Source organism: Muscardinus avellanarius (assembly GCF_963383645.1).
Source record: "Muscardinus avellanarius genome assembly, chromosome: 10".
NCBI classification, from domain to species: Eukaryota; Metazoa; Chordata; class Mammalia; order Rodentia; family Gliridae; genus Muscardinus; species Muscardinus avellanarius.
In genome coordinates, this window is record NC_137796.1 from 63,040,548 (window position 1) to 63,062,134 (window position 21,587).

Consider the following 21,587-nt stretch of genomic DNA (forward strand, 5'->3'; position numbering starts at 1 on the left):
AGGAGAGGAGGGAACTTAGGCCCTCTGCAACTTACTGAGACCCTATTTCAAATAAAATATTAAAATAGGACCTGGAGTGTAGATCAGAGGTAGAATGCCCCCCACCGTTCAATCCCCAGTACCTAAAAAAAAAAAAAAAAAAAAAAAAAAAAAGTAAATGGAGGGGCTGAACTGTGTCTCACAGGAACAGGGGACAGGGGACTGGACCTCTGGGTCAAAGAGAGGATACTAGGGTCTGAACCCCGGGTTGGAACGAGGAGGGCTGGGACCTGGACTCCTGAGTCTGAGGGAGAAGGTCTGGGGCCTGGACCCCGGGGTCTAAAGGAGGAGGGCTGGGGCCTGGAACCCTGGGTCCCAGGGAGGAGGGATGGAGTCTAGACTCCAGGATCCCAGGGAGGATGAGACTGGGATCTGAAGGAGGTATCTGTTTAGGAAGTATCTAAGCCCCCGGTTCTGGAGGAGGGGCCGTCGCGGGGCGCGTGGGGCGGGCGGGGTAGGGGCCGGGCCGCAGTAACAAAGGCCTCTCCCTCCAACAAGCAACCCCCCCTCGGCCCCGCCTCCGCGGCCCCCCGCCTCCCCTGATTGGCCGGTCTCCCTGCCCGTCAGCGCCGCCCCCCTCCCCGGGTCTGCAGCAGCTCCGGCCGCCTCGTCGCGCCCCCCCAGCCCCCTCCCCCCGCCCCCGCCGCCCCCCGGGCCGGTGCAGCCGCAGGCGGGGTCCCCCTCCCCCTCCCCCTCTCCCCCAGGCCTCGCGCGCCCCGGACCGGCCCCCCCTTTCCCCTCCCCCTCCGCGCCGCCGCTGCCGCGATGCCCCCCCCTGCGCCCGGGGCCCGGCTCCGGCTTCTCGCCGCCGCCGCCCTGGCCGGCCTGGCCGTCATCAGCCGAGGTACCGCAGCGCCGGGGGCGGGGGGGCTCGGCCGGGAGCCGGGGTCCGGGGCGGGGGATGGGGTCGGGGTGCGGGGCTGCATCCCCGGGCCGGGAAGGGGAGGGCTGGACGTAGAGGTCTGGGCCCGAGGACAGGGGTTGCATTCCCTGCTCGGAAAGGGGGTCCTCGGAAGTCTGGATCCCGGGGGTCGCGTCCCAGGGCCCGAGTCTGGGCCTAGGGGCGGAGGTCTGCTTTTCCCCGCCGACTAGGGGGTCGCGGCCACCTTGTCCCGGCCTGAGGCCCCCGGAGTGTGCGGCTCCGAATCAGGGAGGGGCTCAGGCGCTGGGGTAAGGGTCCCTGGGCAGAATCTCCTACTGAGTTGGGGTGCGCCATGTGGGGATGATGCCTGTCAAGGGTCTAGCTTGCCTGGGGAGAGGGTCCCCGAGGAAGTCTTTGCCTGGGGGTGGGGTACCAGTGAGGCAGAGGTGCGGTGACGGTTGTCTTCCCAGAGTCAGTAAGAGGAGGGCACTGGGCATCCAACGACCCAAGTTCCAGGGCCAAAAAGAGGGGGGAAGGGGCTGAAATTTCCCAGCTGGGGCTTCTGGGTTGAGAGAAAGTGTTGGCATTCAGGGTTTTGCAGTTCTGTGGGTGAATGGTGCCGGGATCCGGGAAGTTGGGGAGCTGGGTGGAGACTGATTCTGAAGCTCTGATGAATGCCTGCGCTCCTGGGGCTGGGCAGAGCAGAGAGGACTGGAAGAGGAGCGAAAGCGAGGGTTAATGTGGGTCACAGGGTTAATCTCAGCCCTACCAGTTGGGTCAGGGCCCAGCTGGGGGGGGGGCACGTCCAGGAGGTCCTCCTCCCCAGGGGAAGGGGAAGGAAGGGGAGCCAGAGAGCAAGGAGGCAGGAAGCTGGGGGTGGATGTTCAGTGCTTCTGGAGAATTCTCCCAGGCCTAGACCCGAACAAGGGTTAGAGTCAGGGATAGACAATCAGGGGGTCCAACACAGTAACCCCATGGCCTCAAGGAAGCAGCCCCTCAGCCTCCCAGCCAGATATGCACAGCCACACAAGCACCTTCCCAGGATGTAAGCCCACGCCGCCGCACCCGCCGACACCACAGTCAACAAACACAGCTCCATCCAGACAGGACACCCACGTCCCTGCACACAGAGCCCTGCAGCCAGGCCGGGAGACAAGGGGGTGGCTTAGCCCCTCATGGCGAGGAAGCCTAACTGCTCGTCTGATTTGCTGACCACCCTCTCTCTTTCTCTCTGTCCCCTAGCACTGGTTGCTTTGGGTCTCGTTTCTAGAGACCATCGTCCTGTCTCTGTCATTCGCTGGTGACATTCCATCTGTTTCTGTCTCTGGGTCTTTGTCTCCTCATCCCTGCTGGTCTCAGCACAGAGTCACATCTGTCTGTCTCTGCCTCTTAAACCCCCCCATCACCCCAAGTGTGAGTCCCTCCTCTTCCTGACCCCCTCTCTAATCCCTGAATCCCTTCTATTGCCTTCCTTCCTCTCCATTCCCCAGTCCCTCTACCTTTGTGGGCCATTTCCTCTCTCTTCATTCCCCGCCCTCCTTTACTCTCAAGGTAACTTCCTATTTTCCACTTTCCTTCTTCGAGACCCCAGAAATCAGCTCGCTGCTCTGGCGCAAGCCTGGAGTCCCCATACTTGGGAGGCCAAGACAGGAGGATCACAGGTTTGAAACCAGCCTCGGCAACTTAGCTAGACCCTGTTTCAAAATTAAAAAAAAAAAAAAAGGCTGGGGGTATAGCTGGGAGGTAGAATGCCCCTGGATCCAATCACCATACCAAAAAATAAAGACCCTGGAAACCATTACCCTGCACGTATCCTTTGGTTGGGGTAGAAGGCTTGAGCCAGGAGGCAGCCTGTGACCTTGGTCAAGTCTTTTCCTACCTCTGGTCTTAGGTTCCCCATCTAAGAACTGAAGGCCAGATGAGATAGGGTGGGATTCAGCCGAGACTCTATATACCTGCCTAGTGACAGTTTGCACTATTAAAACAAACAAACAAAACTCATGACCACCAGGCGCGGTGGCACATCTCTGATCCCAGTACTCGGGAGGCTGAGACAGGAGGATCACAGGTTTGAGGTCAGCAGTGCATGATTAACTTAACTCAGGGGCAGAACACCCCGAGTTCAATCTCTAGTACCCACACACATACATGAAAAAAGTTTTTTAAGCCCATGATGAGATATTCAAAATAGCATCTTCTCCCTTTTTTTTTTCATGATGTTCTCCTAGGTTCAAAATGTACATGAGTAAAACAGTCAATCTTGCAATAGGTATAAGGGCAAACCCCAAGCTGGGCATGGTGGCACACACGTATAACCCCAGAATTCGGAAGGCTGAGACAACCCTGCCCTGGGAGAATTCTCCTTCACGTCTCAAAAGCACTTGTCTATGTTGGGCAGCAGAACTTCCCGGGCTTTCTCTCACTTATACAAACCCCGACTCAATGCACACGTCGATGTAAGGAGAGAACTGGTTGGTTTGCTGATGTTTTCCCCAAATAAAAAACAAAATAAGGTCATTTCTCTGCATCTGGCTTGTTTCCACTTAACAGAACCTCCCTGGCATCTATAAATATTAATCTACTTTTAATTTTTTTCTAAGTCCCTTATGCCAACACATCGGTGCCTGTTCATTCACAAAAGTTGCTACATTGTATCATGAAACACTCAACAAAAATCAAATGGCAGCTGCAGGAGTGGGCTGGGGTTTCCTTTGCTCCCTGAGCAGCTGGTGGGGTGACAGCAGCTTGGGAGGGGACAGGGGAAGCCCAGCAGCCTGGGGTTGAGTCCTGTTGCTGCCACTGACCAGCTGGCCACAGGACCTGGAGCTCCCAGCTTGACAGAATTGCGGGCTTTCTTCATTGGTTCATTTAGCAAAGGTTTGTGGAGCACATCGTCACTGTGCTAGGCACAGGACAGTCAGCCACTCAGAACAAGGGACTGCCCTCGTGGAGTGTAGGTCACGGTGGGACAGAGAGGTCAAAAAGCAATCACGCATGCCTGTAATCCCAGTACTTGGGAGGCTGAGACAGTAGGATTGCAGGTTTGAGGCCAGCCTCAGCAACTTAGTGAGAGACACTGTTTTAAAATTAAAAAGTGTCCCCGCACTTGGGAGGTAGAGACAGGAGGATCGCGCAGGTTCACAGTCAGCCTTGCTGGCTTAAGAGACCCTGTTTACAAGTAAAAATATAAAACATAGGTGTCTGGGAGTGTATCCCAGAGGTAGAAGGGTTTCCAGGAACCCCAGTACCACCAAAATAATAGTAATAATAATAATAATAATAATAATAATAATAATAATAAATTAAAAGGTGAATCCAGGTTTGGTGGTGCACGCTTGTAATCCCAGTGCTTGGGAGGCTGAGACAGGAGGATCACACAGGTTCAAAGCCAGCCTCAGCTACTTAGTGAGGCTCTCAGCAGCTTAGTGAGACTCTGTTTCCAAATAAAGTATAAAATAGGTTTGGGAGTATAGCCCGGAGGTAGAAAAGCCCCTGGGTTCCACCCTCAGTACCACACACAAAAAAATTAAAAAGTGAAAAGGAGCTGGGAGTATAGCTTGGAGGTAGAATGGTCCTGAGTCTAATCCCCAGTATGGATGAACGGAAGGAAGGAAGGAAGGAAGGAAGGAAGGAAGGAAGGAAGGAAGGGAGGGAAGAAGGGAGGGAGGATGGGTGGGTTCCAGGAAAAAGGACACAGCAGATGCAAAGTCCCTATGGTGAGGACTACTAGGACCAGCACAAAAGAGCCAGCCCCCACACAGCGTCCAGTACCGGCACTCTGAGCCCAGCATCTGGACCCCTGGGCAGCATCCATGCAAAGACCCCCAGACATCTGAGTTCAACAAAGAGAAGGATAAGGCTGGAGGCTCCTCCGTGCCAGCAATAGCAAGCCCAGCCCCTCTCATACCCCTTCCAGCCAGAGCAAGGCCTCCAGGTCCCCACCCTCCTCAAGTCTAGCAACCAACTCCTGGAGTGACCTGCACAAGCCCCCACAGACTCCCAGGCCCAGCCCCCCTAGGACTATGGGATCAGAGAATCCCAGCCCATGGACAGTCCCAGCTCAGCCAGGGTTCCTTCCAGAGGGTCTGATCTCCAACTCAAGGCCACTCAGCTGGTAGAAACCTCTTGAAGGAAATCACCTACCTGGGACCTTCATTCCCGGATTTATCGAACAGGTCTGAGGTCAGCTAGCCTGGACCGTAAACCTCTCAGGGCCAGGGACCCCTGTGACCCTGCTGTCCTCGGGCCTCCTCCCAGCACGGCATCATCTTATTATTTTTCTTTTATTTCTGACATTGAGCCCAGGGGCATTCTACTTCTAAGATACATACCCAGTCCTCTTATTATTATTGTTGTTATTATTACTGTCATTGTTATTTATTTTGAAACAAGTAGGTGCCAGGCCCAAGGACAGAGTGGACTGTGGACACTTAAGAAGGTCAAACCTAGCTCGGCAGGGTGGCGCACACCTGCAATCCCAGTCCTTGGGAGGCTGAGACAGGAGGATTGCAGGTTTGAGGTTAGCCTCAGCAACTTAGCAAGACCCTTAGTTTCAAAATAAAAAAATAAGGAAAGGCCTGGGGGTGTAGCTCTGAGGTAGAATGCCCCTGGATTCAATCCCCAGTACCAGCAAAACACACACACACACACACACACACACACACACACACACACACACACGAACCTGGCTTGAAGGATGGATTTATTTTGTTTATCACAGGGTCCCTGGCAGTGCCCATGACCAGACCCTGAGGCAGATGGGGAGAAAAACAGCTTTGACCCAAGGCACATGTGATTTGAGCCCTGGAAGCAGAACAGGCGCTCCCCTGGGTGATCGGGGAGGGTCCCTGGGGAAGGAGGACGGTCTCTACAGGACAGCGGGTCAGGGAAAAGAAAAATGCAGCACTGGACTGCACAGGAGCCAGGGAGACGGGGCAAGAGAGTGACACAGGACCTCAGGCACATGCCAGGCGGAGGGTCTGGAAATTGGTTCTGGAGTAATGGGAGCCCCAGGAGTGGTGCTGTCAGCTCTGAGGTTTGGTAAGATCGCTTTGGAGGTAGGTGTGTGTGTGTGTGTGTGTGTGTGTGTGTGTGTGTGTGTGTCCTCCAGGGTATGCCCTGCCTGCCTTGGGGGAGGGTGGAGGGCCAACTCCCCACCCCAGGCCTGGTTTGTGACACTCTTCTGCGCTGAGTCCAGCAGCCCAGCATTCACGGAACCTGGGAGTGGTACCTTGGACAGCTCCCGCTCCCACCTCCTTTAGCTGAGGACCTTTCTCTAGGGTGTCAGGGCTCTAGATGGGGCAACTTGTCCCGTAGGGGGCACCTCGACGTGTCTGGAGTTGTTTGGGGGTTATCCCCACTGTAGTATGGGGAGATCAATTGGCATCAAGTGGATCCAGACCAGGCTGCTACCAAGCACCATGGGAGAGTCAGCCCCAAATGATGTCAGCATACTGTGAGGTTGGGGACCCTGGCCTAGAATGTACCACTAGGAGCTTGACAGATCCTGCACGGGGATAGGGGGGAGGGAGGCTGTTTTGTTCAACATAGAAAAAAATCTTTTGTGGAGGGGGGATACTGGGACTTCTACATCTAAGCTCTATCCCCAGATTTATTTTATTTATTTATCTAAGTTGCTAAGGGTCTCGGTTTACTTATTTATCTCACTAGGTTGCTAAGGGTTCCATTCATTTATTTAGCCAAGTTTCTGAGGCTGGTCTTAAACCTGCGATCCTCCTGTCTCAGCTCCCAAGTATTGGGATTACAGGCATGCGTCACCCTGCCCACAGTGACTGTCTCATGGAACTGAATGACATGACCTGTGACTGCCTTTCAGTCCAGGGGCATCGTTTCACTGGTGACTTTCCAGCTTCCTGTGTGTCTGGTGTGGCCCTGTGTGATCTGATCGCGGGTGACAGCATGACTTTGTACTCCTGATTCTGAGCTGGAGTGGCCCCTTTGTGTTTGAGGGGATGTGACAGCATCTCTGTCCCCTTGGACAGGTCGTAGCTTTGTGTAGGTCTGACCCAGGACTTTCCAAAGTGGGAGTGGGGGGGTGTCCCCTGAGATTGGCAATGTCAGTGTGACCCATCAGGCGGATGTGTGTGTGTCTGCACGCACACGCGCATGTGTGTGTGTGTGTGTGTGTGTGCGCGCGCGCGCGTGCGTGCCCCTCAGGGTAGGACTCTAACCATGTGTAGTCTTTGCAGCTGCAGGTGGAGGGCTGTTGATGTCCGTGGAACCTTTGGTAGGGTGACTTTGTGGACAGGTCTGCTTGGCGCGGGGCTGTCCCTCTGTGGCTGAGCACCGCAGTCTGACCACTTCTGGGAAAGCTGTTTTTTCCAGCTGACGTCTGCTGGCGTGTGTCTGGGGGCGTGGGTGCCCGTGTGACCATATGTGCTTGTCCTTCCACACAGGGCCACAGCTTTGTGTGCAGCCAAGAAGCTGGGACTGCCATCTCTGTGTCTTCTTTGGGCCCTAATGACACCGTGTGTGTGTGTGTGTGTGTGTGTGTGTGTGTGTGTGTGTGTGTGTACCCATTGTGACCAGGGCTGAGTGTGGCAACATCCACTACGTGTGGGTGGGGGAGGACCAGCCCCCTCGCTCCCTCCCGGGCTCTCCTTAGAACAGTAGTGCCTGTGGCCTGGGTAAGTCCAGGCTACAGGGCTGCAAGGTCCGGCTGCAAGCCCCAGGACGCTATGGCCACTGCAATTGGCTCTGTCCCGGCCCCATCCTGAGGGGCTGCTGATGGAGAGGGCCCCTGGGAGTCATTGGGGCAGCATGGGCAATTAATTCATTAGATTAATTAGCTCCTCTTCCCAGGCTGGGGGCAGGGCAGCCCGCACAAGGCCCTCCCGCTCCAGGCCTCCAAGGTCATCCAGCCGGCTGGCCTCTCTCCCTCTGCCCGCCGCTGTCTCCACTGCCTCGGCGTGCCCCGCCCCCACTCCCTGGCCTGGGTCCAGCTGCTGGCCACGGTCCATGGAGAGACAAGTGGTGGGGGTGATGGGGCCTGGGGGCCATGCCAGAGTGCACAGGCAGGCGTGGGCAGCCCAGCAAGCACAGGCACACGGGCGTGTCCAGCAGACGTGTGCACGCAAGGTTTGCGCCGGGGCTGTAAGCCATGTCTGAGGGTGTACATCTACAGGTCTGTGTGCATATATGTCTGATGGAGGTCTGTACATAGCTGGCTCTGTGTGTCGGCTCAGTGTCTTTCTGAATTGATGTGTGTGCATGTGTGGGTCTGTGTGCATGTAGATCTGTGTGTGTGTGTGAATCTATGTGTACATGTTACTTACAGGTTTCTATGTGATAAAGTGTGTATGTATACATATCGCATATTCATCCCTTGTATGTGTATATGTGAATATGTGTTTGTGTACCCGTGTATCTCTGCGTACATGTATTCCTGTATGTATGTGGGCCTGTGCATGTGTCTGTACACACAAGCACCTAGGCGTATATATATATATATATATATATCTGTCCCTGTGTCTATGATCACGCTGTGTATTTGTTTGGGTACTAGAAATTGAATCCAGGAGCATTCTATTTCTGAGCTACCACCTCCAGCCCTATTTTTTAATTTATTTATTATGGGTTTTTGGTGCAGTGTAATTATACATCATAATAAAATCCAAAGGGATACAAACATGCCCGCACACATCACTTGGTGGTTTTCCTTCCATTTTTCCACTTTTTATTTTGTTTTTGTTAGGCTGGGTCTTTTTTTTTTTTTTTCAGGAGGGGGACTGGGGATTGAAGCCAGGGGCACTCTACCTCCAAGTTACACCCCCAGCCCTACTTTTCAGGGCTTTTAAATTTTTTATTTAAAAACAGGGTCTCGCCAGGGGTGGTGGCGCACGCTTGTAATCCCCGCGCTTGGAAGGCGGAGACAGGAGGATCGCGCTGGTTCAAAGCCAGCCTTGCTGGCTTAAGAGACTCTGTTTCCAAATAAAAATATATTAAAAAAAATAGATGTCTGGGAGTGTATCTTGGAGGTAGAAGGGTTTCCAGGAACCCTAGTACCACCAAAACAATAAATAAATAAATAAATAAATAAATAAATAAATAAAAACAGGTCTCACTAGGTTGATGAGGGTCTTACTGCTTGCTGAGTCTGTTCTCACCTCAAACCTGTGATCCTACTATCTCCGCCTCCCAAGTACTGGGATTACAGGCATGCCCCAACACACCCAGTGAACCCTCCGATAAATTACAATCCCAGTCCCATTTTATTTTTTATTTTGAGACAGGGTCTAAGTTTCTGAGAGTTTCACTGAATTGCTGAGGCTAGCTTTGAACCTGTGATCCTCTTATCTCAGCCTCCCAAGTACTGGAATTACAGGTGTGCACCACCACACCTGGCTCTGTGTGTTTATTTTCCATGTGTGTGCATGCGTGCTATCATTGGGTCTCTGGAGGTGTGCTGTTTATATGTCCAGGTGAGCCCACCTGTCCATATTTATCCAAGTCAGGGAAATCTGGGGAAAGCTGAGTGTGTTTGCCCTGCGTGTGCCTCTGAAAACATCAGTGTTTTCACATGGAGGTGTGTGTGTCTCCCACACATACACTCTGGCGTGTGCCACACCCAACCCTGCCCTGCTGCCAGGGCTGAGCCACCCCTTCCTCCACAGGGCTGCTGTCCCAGAGCCTGGAGTTCAACTCTCCCGCCGACAACTACACGGTGTGCGAAGGTGACAACGCCACCCTCAGGTACCTCAGGAGCTCTGGGGACGTCCCGAAGGTCTGCGGTGCCCTCACCTGCAGGGTCTAGCCTGGGACTCCTCCGGAGCCTCGGCATGGGGAAGGCTTGGGTGGTGCCACCCCAGCAGGAGCTGTGCTGTTAGGGGTTTGGACTCTGAGCCCTGCCTCCCCCAGGACCTTGGTGTCCCTGTCTGCCAAAGGGATGGAGAGATGGTCACTACTGCACCCAGGATTCAAGAGTCAAACACACCGTGCTTTGAGCACACACACATTTTGATGCTCAGTAAATGAGAGCCACGGTCGTTGTCCCCAGATCTCTGCTGCACAGCACTCCAGGCCTTGGTCTGTCTCTCTGGACCTCTGGCATCCCCTCCACACAGTCCTTGACTCTCTGGATCCCTGTCCTCCTCTCTGGGTCTTGTGGGCCCTCCTGCTGCATCACTGTCCCTCTTTTCCAGAGTGTCTGTCCTCTCTCTCGGGGTCTCTTACATCTGAAGCCGGGCGTGGTGGTGCACACTTGTAATCCCAGTACTTGGAAGGCTGAGAAGGGAGGATCACGGTCCATGGCTAGCCTCAGCTTCTTAGCGAGGTCCTCTGCGACTTAGCAAAATAAAGGATAAAAAATAGGGCTAGGGGTGTAGCTCAGAGGTAGAATGTCCATAGGTTCCATTCCCAGTACTGAAAAAAAAAATCTGAATATCAGTGGTTGCACAGCTGGGCTCACCACACCCCCCTCTGAGGCTCAGTTTACCCAGCTGCATAGTAGACAGCACAGTCTGTGGGGACCTAGGGATGTAGTGGGGTGTGGAGAGAAGCCCTTTTCTCCCCCCCCTCCCTGCAGCTGCTTCATCGATGAACATGTGACCCGTGTGGCCTGGCTGAACCGCTCCAACATCCTGTATGCGGGCAACGACCGCTGGACCAGCGACCCGCGGGTGCGGCTGCTCATCAACACGCCCGAGGAGTTCTCCATCCTCATCACCCAGGTGGGGCTCGGCGACGAGGGCCTGTACACCTGCTCCTTCCAGACCCGCCACCAGCCGTACACCACTCAGGTCTACCTCATCGTCCACGGTGAGCCCTCAGCCGGGGCCTGGGCAGGTGGCGGGGAGGAGGACGGGGAGGAAGGCACAGCAGGTGTGGGGGCTCCCACTGCCCCTCCAACCCTAAATGCACTCACCAAGCTCCCCAAGCCTGGGAACGCATCAGAGTACAAGACACAACCACGCCCTCACGAGCTTCAGCCAGACCGCATTTGCTGGGCACAGTGGTGCGCGCCTGTAATCCCAGTACTTGGGAAGCTAAGAAAGGAGGATTGTACATTCAAGCCCAGCCTCAGCAATTTATTGAGACCCTGGGTAGAATGCCGTAGTGCTAAAAAAAAAAAAAAAAAAAGCAGGAGGAAGTCATAGATAGTAATAGATGTGACACTTCACTATGACAGCTTCCAGGGCAGGAGAGCTACGGGGTGTGTGGGCGCCTGGAAGAAGATGACAGACATTTGCTGAACCCCATATGTTGAGCGCCCACCATGTGGAAGGAGCGTTCTAGGCACGGAGGATACACATGAGGCAGGCTATCCCCGCCTCTTTGGAGCTGATTTGCCAAGGAAAAGGCTCAGAGGACTTCTGGCATAATGCCTGAGCTGAGACCTTTGGCTGGGTGCAGAGCAGGTACCAGAAAAGAAACAGGAACTAGTGGGGCCGGGAGGAGGGTGAGCCAATGTGTAGAGACTGTGTCTCTTGGGTCTCGTGGGCCCTCCTGCTGCATCACTGTCCCTCTTTTCCAGAGTGTCTGTCCTCTCTCTCGGGGTCTCTTACATCTGAAGCCGGGCGTGGTGGTGCACACTTGTAATCCCAGTACTTGGAAGGCTGAGAAGGGAGGATCACGGTCCATGGCTAGCCTCAGCTTCTTAGCGAGGTCCTCTGCAACTTAGCAAAATAAAGGATAAAAAATAGGGCAGGGGTGTAGCTCAGAGGTAGAATGTCCATAGGTTCCATTCCCAGTACTGCAAAAAAAAAAAAAAAAAAATCTGAATATCAGTGGTTGCACAGCTGGGCTCACCACACCCCCCTCTGAGGCTCAGTTTACCCAGCTGCACAGAGAATGCAGAGGAGACAAGCGGCTGTGCTGGGGGTGGGGGCGGACACAGCGGGAGGGTGGGGAGATGGAACTCAGGGGGGCAGGGAGTACCCCTAGAGACGGGAGCAGAACCAGAGCCCAGTGGGGTTGGAGCAAGCACAGCTCATGAGTCAAGGCTGCCTGAGTTCCAACCTCAGTGCCCCCACCCACCAACCAAGGGACCCTGAGCACACAGAGCTGCCTTGGCCCCCTCGTCCTCTAACCAGGAATGGTGCCACCAAGACCTAGGCAATCAGAAAGGCCACCGTGCTGATATACAACTGTAATCCCAGTATTTGGGAAGTGGAGACAGAAAGATCACAGGTTCAAGGCCAGCCTCGGCAACTTAGTGAGACTCTTAGCAACCTGGCAAGACCTTGTTTCAAACTAGATATAAAGCTGGGCGTGGTGGCGCACGCTTGTAATCCCCGCGCTTGGGAGGCTGAGACAGGAGGATCGCACAGGTTCAAAGCCAGCCTCAGCTACTTAGTGAGGCTATCAGCAACTTAGTGAGACCCTGTTTCCAAATAATGTATAAAACAGGTATAATAAAATAGGTCTAGGAGTATAGCCCAGAGGTAGAAAAGCCCCTGGGTTCTACCCCCAGTAACACACACACACACACACACACACACACACACACACACACACAAAACACTAGGTATAGAAAAGGCTGGGGGTGCAGCTCAGAGGTAGAACCCTAGGTTCAATTCTCTGTACCAACACCCCCCCCCCAAACAAAAAAGAAGGGCCACCTGTATTTTATGCTCTACCATAAAAGAATAAACCTCTGCCAATTAAACTCTGGAATCCTAGATCACAAGAGCATCCTGATTGGAGATTGTTCAAAGGGAGAGGACATAAAAACTCGCACATGTCTTACAATTGACAAAATATAGTAACATCTACCCCAGATGTGGGAGTGAGGGTCTATGGAGTGGATTTTTATAAAGTGCTTGGTACAGAAACTACCACAGGAAGTATTGTACGGGTATTTCTGGAAGTAGTGTATGGGTCTTTGTTAAATGAATTAATTTTAAAATAAGAAGAAAAATAAAGAAAAATAGAGACAGGGAGAGAGAAAATCAGAGCAGAAGACAGAGAAACCAAGTTAGGATGAAGGTAAAAAAGATAGGCCAAATAGGGAATTGTACAGAAGGTCAGAGGGAACGGCAGCCAGACCCCTGGGTCTGAGGGAGGAGGGATTGATGAGGTATAGCTTCCTGGGTCTGAAGGAGGAGGGCTGGGGCCTGGACCCCTCGTCTGAGGGAGGAGGCTGGGGCCTGGGATCCCCAAATCCGAGGGAGGCGGGATTGAGCTTTAGGTTAGATCTGAGGGAGGAGGCTGGGGCCTGGGTCCCTGGGTCTGAGGGAGGAGGCTAGGCCTGGACACCCGGCCTGCACACCCACCTCTCTAATTTCTCCCCATGCCTGCAGTCCCTGCCCGCATCGTGAACATCTCCTCACCCGTGACCGTGAACGAGGGGGGCAATGTGAACCTGCTTTGCCTGGCTGTGGGGCGGCCGGAGCCCACAGTCACCTGGAGGCAGCTCCGAGGTAAGGACCCCAACCCTGACCAAAAGCCCCTTCCCCAACTCCATAGCCTAGGCCCTCCACTCCCTCCCCCATATTCCTAGCTGGACCCCCAGACTCCCCTCTCTCCTCATTTCTGACCCCCAGCCCCCCTGGTGACTTGATTTCCCCTCCCGCCCTACACTCCAGATACTTCCTCACCAGACCCCAGGTCATTAGCACCGTCTCCACCGGCTTCCCACCCGCCACCCTGGCCGGACCAGCACCTCCACATCACCTGCCAAGCCCCGCCCGCCTCTCCCCACCCACCCGCTCGCTCAGTCTCCTGACCTCACCTCCCCAGCACAAATGTCCTAAGCCAAGACATTCTCTCGTGTCCTCCACACGGCCACCTTCCGGTCATAGCTCCTCTTGCTGGATGTCCAGAGTGTGGTCCCCTGATCCCAGCATTAGCATCCCCTGGGAACTTGCAGGAAACACACATTCTCAGGTCCCTGCCCAGACCCAGAGGAAATCCAGAATTCCCTCCACCCCACCATCTATTTTAATGAGCCCTGAGAAACACCACTCGCCGTTCCCTCCAAACAGCACCAAGGTACCTGAATCTGACAGTCTGGGACCCAGACATCACCCACTGCCCCCTCACCCCTCCCTTTTTTTTTTTTTTTTTTTTTGGTACTTTACTGGAGATTGAGCCCAGAAGCATTCTACCTCCAAACTACACCCCCATTCCTATTTTTTATTTTTTTATTTTGGGATAGGGTTTCTCTAAGTTGCTGAAGGTCTTGCTAAACTGCTAAGGCTGGCCTCAAACCTGCGATCTTCCTGTCTCAACCTCCCAAGTACTGGGATTATAGGCATGTGCCATCATGCCCAGCTCTACCAGCCCTTTTACCTGAATCTCCACCACCAGATCCCAGGATCCTTACTGGCTGGATCTTTGGAGACCCCTGGTGCCAATCACTAGGTCCTATATCTTAGTCCCCAGAGATTCCAGAACTCAATTACTAAACCTCAGATTCCTGGATCCTGTCCCCACTGTATCTTCTGAGCCCCCACCAGCCCTGATCTTGAGATCTGGTATCACTATCTCAGATCTCCTGGATGCCCTATGTCCCAGTGGGTCTTCAGTGAGATCTTACATACCTGGATTACAGATTCTCTGTGATCTCCTGGATGCCCTATGTCCCAGTGGGTCTTCAGTGAGATCTTACATACCTGGATTACAGATTCTCTGTGGCCGGTTCCTAATTCTCTGGACCCCAAGAGCTAGATCTCAGAACTCTGGACTCTCACCCACTGGGTCTGTATTTCCTGGGTCCTTCTATGACCCAAGATCTTGGAATCCCCCCCCCCATTCATTCAGATCACCATGAGATCCCCGGATCTCCTGAATCCTCCAACTCCAGGACCCTCCCCACTGGGTTACGATCCCTAAGCCCCCATCCTCACTCTTCCCAACCCCGCAGACCCCCTCCCCCGCCCCAGCTCCTACTGACCCGGGCACTCCAGGCCCTGCTGTGCCCACCCCGCTGATGTGTGTCCGTGTTGTACCCGTGTTGTCCCGTGTTAAGTGTTTGTGTCCGGCCCCGCCCCCTCCTGCCCCCTCCCCCACAGACGGCTTCACCTCGGAGGGCGAGATTCTGGAGATTTCCGACATCCAGCGGGGCCAGGCGGGGGAATATGAGTGCGTGACTCACAACGGGGTTAATTCGGCGCCCGACAGTCGCCGCGTGCTGGTCACAGTCAACTGTGAGCATCCCGGGCGCGGGTCACGACCGGGGGCGGGTGTCTAGGGAGGAGGGAGGAGGGGTCTGACCGCGGGAAGAGGAGGCTGGGCGGGACTCCGGGTCCGAGGCAGGCGAGGTCCGAGACAGGATCCCCTAGTCCCCACGCCACTGCGAGAACTCCCTGCCCCTCGCCCCTCTGCAGATCCTCCGACCATCACAGACGTGACCAGCGCGCGCACCGCCCTGGGCCGGGCCGCCCTCCTGCGCTGCGAGGCCATGGCCGTGCCGCCCGCGGACTTCCAGTGGTACAAGGATGACAGGCTGTGAGGACAGCCCCGGGGCGGGCCTCGGGGGCTGGAGAGGCAGGCGGGGAGGCCCTCGGTCCCGTGGGGGGCGGGGCCGCAATGGCACTGAGCCCTGGGTCCGAGCTGCGGGGCGAGCTTCTAGGTGGCGGGTCTGCCGGGCCTCGGGGAGACCTGCGTGGGTCCCGGGGTGAACGCCAGCGCCCCGACCCCCGCACCATTCAGGGAGAAGGTCGGGGGCTGGGCGAAGCTGCGGCTTCGGCGGGCAAGTTTTAGGGGGCCGCTGGGGCTGGGCTTGGGAGCCCTAGGGACCCGGGCGCACGCCAGGAAACCCAGGGTCCCCGAGGGACCGCGGAGCTTGGAAAGAGCGTCCCGGAGGGGAGCTGGAGCCCGGTGCGCGGGAGCACGCTAGGTCCCCGGGAAGCAGAGGAGTCGGGGTGCTGGGCGCCGCGCCCGAGGGGGAACCTGTCCCAACCCTGGCCTGGGTCCCCGGCAGGCTGAGCAGCGGCACGGCCGAGGGCCTGAAGGTGCAGACGGAGCGCACCCGCTCGATGCTTCTCTTCGCCAACGTGAGCGCCCGGCATTACGGCAACTACACGTGCCGCGCCGCCAACCGGCTCGGAGCGTCCAGCGCCTCCATGCGGCTCCTGCGTGCGTCTGCGCGCGGCGGGGCGGGGCGGGGCGGGGAGGCGGGGCCTGGAACTGGGGAGCGCGGGAACCCCGAGCCCCGAGCAGTGCCACTGAGCCCAGAAGCCGATCCAGGCCACCAGTATTCATTGAGCGCCCACTTAGGTCCGGCTGCTGAGGACACACCAGGGCACAGGAGACAAGGTTTGGGGACTGTCGGAGCTTAGGGCCTACTAGGAGAAGAAAAGCAATAAAGTGGATACGTAGATAAATCAGCAAAGACCCCGGACAGAAGAAGATTTGGGATGTGGAGAAGAGCTAGTGAGAAAAGAAGTAGCAGAGAGGATTAGGAGGGGTTGCTATTAGATAAGGTCGGCGGAGAATCCGGCGTGTCGGCGCACGCCTGTAATCCCAGCCCTGGAGAGGCTGAAACAGGAGGATCGCAGGGTTGAGACCAGCTTCAGCAATTTAGCAAGACTGTTTCAAACTTTAAAAGAGAAAATAATAAAATGGGGCCGAGGGTGTAGCTCGGACAAAAAAAAAAAAAAAAAGTCATCAGAAAATGCTTTTCCCGGAGGGGCAACATTCAAAACTGAGACCTGAAGGTAGGAAGTGATCCTTAAACACATCTGCGGGAAGAGCTCTGCAGGCAGAGAGAACCGCCTTTGCAAAGGTACAAGGGGGATAGCTTGGAGGAGCAGAGCAACCAAGCGGAACCTGGTGAAAGAGGGAGGCGGAGCCGAGAGCCTCAAGCCCTGTAAGAGGTTTAGGTTTTATTGTACTGCAGGGCAAGGCCACTGGAGGCAGCTGAGCAGGGAGGGAGAGGTGGTTGGGGCTTCCAAAGAGAATCACTTTGTTATCTGAGGGATAGGCGTGAGGTGGAGGCAAGGACTCAGCCGAGGAGGTGGCTGCCCCCAGGCAGCTGTAGCAATGAAGAACCAGTGTCTACCCCAGGCTGCCTGAGAGGCGGAGTGCGCCTGGAATCCTAGTACTTGGAGGCTAACACAGGCCTCAGCCACTTAGTGAGAACCTGTCTCTAAGTAAAACTAAAGCCAGGTGTAATCCCAGCCTGGCTTGGAATCCCAGTCATTGGGAGGCTGAGGCAGGAGGATGGCGGGTACGTGGCCAGCCTCAGCTACTTAGACCCTGTTTCAAAATAAAGAATTAAAAATAGGGTGGGGGCATAGCACAGAGGTAGAATGCCCCTGAGTTCAGCCCCCAGTACTGCAAAAAATAAATAAATAAATAAATTAAAATTAAAATTAAACAAAAGGAGCCAGGCATGGTGACACTCGCCTGTAATACGAGTACTAGGGAGACTGAGACAGGAAGATTGCAGGTTCTCAGAAGCCAGTCTCAGCAACTAAGCGAGACCCTGTCTCAAAATAAGAAATCTTAGCCGGGCGTGGTGGCACATGCTTGTAATCCCAGCATTTGGGAGGCAGAGACGGTAGGATCGCGGGTATGTGGCCAGCCTCGACTACTTAGTGAGGCCCTTTGCAACTCAGTGAGACCCTGTTTTAAAATAAAGAATAAAAAATAGGGCTGGGGGTGTAGCTCAGAGGTCGAATGCCCCTGGGTTCCATCCCCAGTACCGAAAAAAAAAAAAAAAAAAAAAAGGGCAGGCTCATGGGTGAAAGTCCCAGCAAGGACCCCAGAAGGGTATGCTCAAAAGAGACCCTCCTGGGATTACAAGCATGGGATTACTGGGATTACAAGCATGCGCCACCATGCCTGGCTGATCCTGCTTTTTGGACTGTTTGGAATCTTAGCATCCTCTCAAGCTGGGCATGGACTATAGTACCTGTAATACCTGGATTTAGGAGGCAGAGACAGGTGAATTAAAGGTTCAAGGCCAGCCTCAGCAATTTAGTAAGACTCTTTCAAAATAAAAAATAGAAAGGGCAGGGTGGCCCTCAGAGGTAGAATGCCCCTGGGTTCAATCCCCAGTACCGTTACACACACACACACACACACACACACACACACAGCACACAGTCCTCAGGACCGGTGCAGAGCCTGGCACTTGGGAGGGTCACACGGGACTCCATATTGCAGCCTCCTCCCATGACCCTCTCTCATCCCTCAGGCCCAGGATCCTTGGAGAACTCAGCACCGAGGCCCCCGGGGCCCCTGACCCTCCTCTCCGCCCTGGGCTGGCTGTGGTGGAGAATGTAGGCGCAACCCAGGGCAGTGAGCCTCCCCCTGCAGGGGCCTCCGGCCAAGAGCAAGAGAAAAAGGGGGAGCCGGCACCGTGGGTCTAGAGGGGGCGGAAGAGCTCTCAGCCACTGAGGAAGAAGAGAGGAAGAGGAAGAGGAGGAGGAGGAAAGATCTTCAGAGAACCCATCACTGTGAGGGATAACGCAAAATTATGCATCTTTCTACAGCCATTGTCGCCACCCGTTCACGTTTCCAGTTGTGACCCACCCCTGGCCACCCCACACCCCTCTCTTAGCTCAGGCTGTCAGCTGGCTCGCGCGCGCGCGCGTGTGCGTGTGTATTCGCACGTGTGTGTGTATGTGTGTATGTGTGTGAGTGGACTGGGGCAGGGACTCACAGTCCTCCCTCCCTGACACCCCCCGCTCCCCGCGTCCCCAGCCCCAGCCCTGCTGCCTCTCTCCTCTGGCCGGAGGTAGGTCTGCGGAGGGCGGGCGCTGGGGGCTTCTCGGGGCAGCTGAGAACCGGGGGCTCTCGGCTCCCGACGTCTGCACGCACGCGGCCCCTCCCCTCCCGGCGGCAAGGGGGTGCCCCGGGCAGGTCTGCAGTGGGTCGGGGTGTGGGCCCCCTGCCTGTCAAGCTGTCCTTCAGCGCCTGGGAAGAAGTGGGGACCTCTGTCTTGGCTCCTATATCCCTGCAGCGCCACCTGCTGCCTGTAGCGAGAGGTCGCATCCCTGGCTCAGTGGCCTGAGACCTTCCCATGTCCTGCCCCTCCCCACCCCCACCCTGGAATTTCTGGCCCCCTCTGGGCCATTCGGTGCTTCCATCCAACGGGCGGGTGGCCTAGTCGCCCGCCTGCCTCAGTGCTTTGCCCCGCCCCTGCCACCAACCCCCTTGGCCACCTGCAGCACTAGCCGGCGCCCCCCCCACCCCCCCGGGGCAGCCGCTCCCCAAGCGCGGGCTTTCTGGCCTCCTGTTCCTGGCTTCACCATCAACTGTACCTCCCAAAGGCTGAGCTGACCACACACGCACGCACACACGCACGCACGCACGCCAGCGACTGTGGCCAGCAATAGCCCCTGGCTCCAGCTGTCCCACAGCCGGTGACCAGCTATATATAGTTCCTCAGAAGCGGGCCACTGCTGTCAGGGAGGGAGGCCGAGGAGGCAGGAGCCGCAGCTCCGGCTGGCGGGATACTCCACCCAGACACCCCACACCACACAGCGTGGAGGAGAGAGGCGTCAAGCAGACATCCTGAGCCAGGCAAAGACGCATGTCGCCAGCTCCGATTCCCCCCAGACCCTCTCTAACCACCCATCCCGAACCACACCACTCAGAGCTTGGTGAAGAGGGCAGAGGGGCTGGGGGAGGTCAAGGGGCAGTGACTGTACCTCAGACAGGGGCGTGGGCCCCATCCCACATTGTCTTCCATTCCCAGGGTCCAGGGATGGGGTGGGGAGGGGGAGGGCGCAAGGGAGGGGGAGGGAGGGCCCTGGGGGCCGTGTGTTCCGATTCATGGGGAGTGTTGAGACCACCGCACCAATAAACGCCTTTTTCCAAAGTCTCTGACTGCAGATGTCATTAACCTCATTAAGGAGCTGGGTGAGCCAAGGCCAAAGGGTCCAAAGGGTCGTGGTGGTTTGACGGTGTTTCCCAGCTTCATCCCTGTTTTCTTTTTAGTAGGTTTGGAACTAGCCCATTTCCAAAGTGGCCCTAACTAGCTTAAGTCACTTAACAGAGCCCTTTCTCCGCTGCCGTTGACTCAGAGATGAGCAGGGCCCATTCAGGCTAAGGGGAGCGTGTGTACATTCACAGGGAGGAAGGCTCTCCCGCTGGCTATAGGGTCTTGATGACCGGCAGCCTCCATCTCTCTGGAGGATGGACTTTTATCCATCACATGGCAAGATTTGGGGTCTGGGAAGATAACAGCGGTGAGGAAGATAGCAGGTGGAGGCTGAGATTGACAGAAACATGGAGGAATCCGAGTGGATGGGCTAGGGTATCTGAGTTTGTGAAGATATCACCTGAGCGGCTGGGTCAAAACACACCTGATGCCCTTGCATAAGCAATAAAGTCCCCCCCGTTTATATATCAGCTAATTTGTTTTTTGGGGGGTTTTTTTTGTTTTATTTTGTTTTGTTTTGGTACCGGAGATGGAACATTCTACCTCTGAGCTACACCCCCAGCCTTATTTTATTCTTTTATTTGGAAGTAGGGTCTTACTAAGTTGCCGAGGGCCTCACTAGTTGCTGAGGCTGGCTGCTGTGAACCTGCGATCCTTCAGCCTCAGCCTCCAAAGTTCCGAGATTGCAAGAGTGCACCACCGCGCCCAGCTGATCAGCTAATTTGTGCTGGGTTTTCTGTCTCTAGTGATCCAAGGGAAGTGAAAATCCCAACTGATACTGAAGAGAGAGGAAGGCCTAGACACCTAGGACCCCATCCCGCAGAAGGACCTAGGGACCATCTTCCTTTTCAACCTCATCTTTTGTGCGTGTGTATATGATAATGGGGATTGAACCTAAGGATATTCTATCTCCAAACTACACCCCCAGCCCTATTTAATTTTTGTTTTGAAACAGGGTCTTGCTAGGTTACCGAGAGTCTCACTGTGCTGCTCAGGGTGTCTTGGAACTTGCCATACTCCTTCTCAGCCTCCCAAATATTGGGATTACAGGTTTGCACCAGCACACACTTTTTTTTTTTTTTTGGCACTGGGGATTGAACTCAGAGGCATTCTACCTCCAATCTACACCCCCAGCCCGATTTTATTTCTTATTTGGAAGCAGGGTCTCACTGAGTTGTTGAGAGCCTTGCTAAGTTGTCCAGTCTGGCAATGAACCTACAATCCTCCTGTCTCAAGTAACTTGTAATACTGGGATTACAAGCCTGAGCCACCATTCCCGGACAGCCCTAACCTTTAACCAGAAACTCTCATAGACTTTCCTTCCCTGAGACAGGTGATGATTACCTGTACTTCAATTATGTGTTTCCCCTTTCTTCTTTGCTAGCAAATTCACCTTCAGGTCAAGATATTCGATCTCCCACCCTCCTGTAGAGCTAGTTATCTGAACAGTTGGGGCCAAGAGACATAGAGGAAAATTGCTGGAGGGCTTCCAGGAAAGTCATACACACACATACACAGTCATGAGAGGAGAGATGTGTTTTGGGGGGAGGATCTCTGTGCCCTTCCTATTGTCTTTGAATACAGTTATGTAAAGATGTGATAACTGGAGCTGCAACAGCCATTTTTTTGCTGCAAGAAGCAAACGCATGGAGAAAACACACCAGCCTACTAAAAGCAGCAGAGCAGATTCAAGGGCTTGGGTCCTCGATAGGTTCCCTGAGTTGCTGAACTAACCAGAAACCCACCTACCTTCATATTTCTTGCCATGATTTATTTTGTTACTTGCAACCCCAAGAATCCTCACTAATGTAGCCCCTACATTCTCATTGAGAAAGCCAAAGGGGAAGACATCATAATCCTGCAAGATACGAGCAGCAGCAGCCCAACCCT

At 55.0% G+C, this 21,587-nt stretch overlaps 1 protein-coding gene across 1 annotated transcript; it reads left to right on the plus strand.

Annotated features, from left to right (window-relative positions):
- Positions 1 to 804: 804 nt before the first annotated feature.
- On the plus strand, positions 805 to 18,094 carry IGLON5 (IgLON family member 5; the record flags this gene model as incomplete). The annotated part of the gene is made up of 8 exons (XM_080704429.1): positions 805 to 883; positions 9,535 to 9,613; positions 10,446 to 10,678; positions 13,162 to 13,281; positions 14,875 to 15,009; positions 15,190 to 15,310; positions 15,786 to 15,940; positions 18,006 to 18,094. The coding sequence occupies 8 exons, from the start codon at positions 805 to 807 to the stop codon at positions 18,092 to 18,094; spliced, it is 1,011 nt and encodes a 336-aa protein (XP_080560555.1).
- Between the last annotated feature and the right edge of the window lie 3,493 nt (positions 18,095 to 21,587).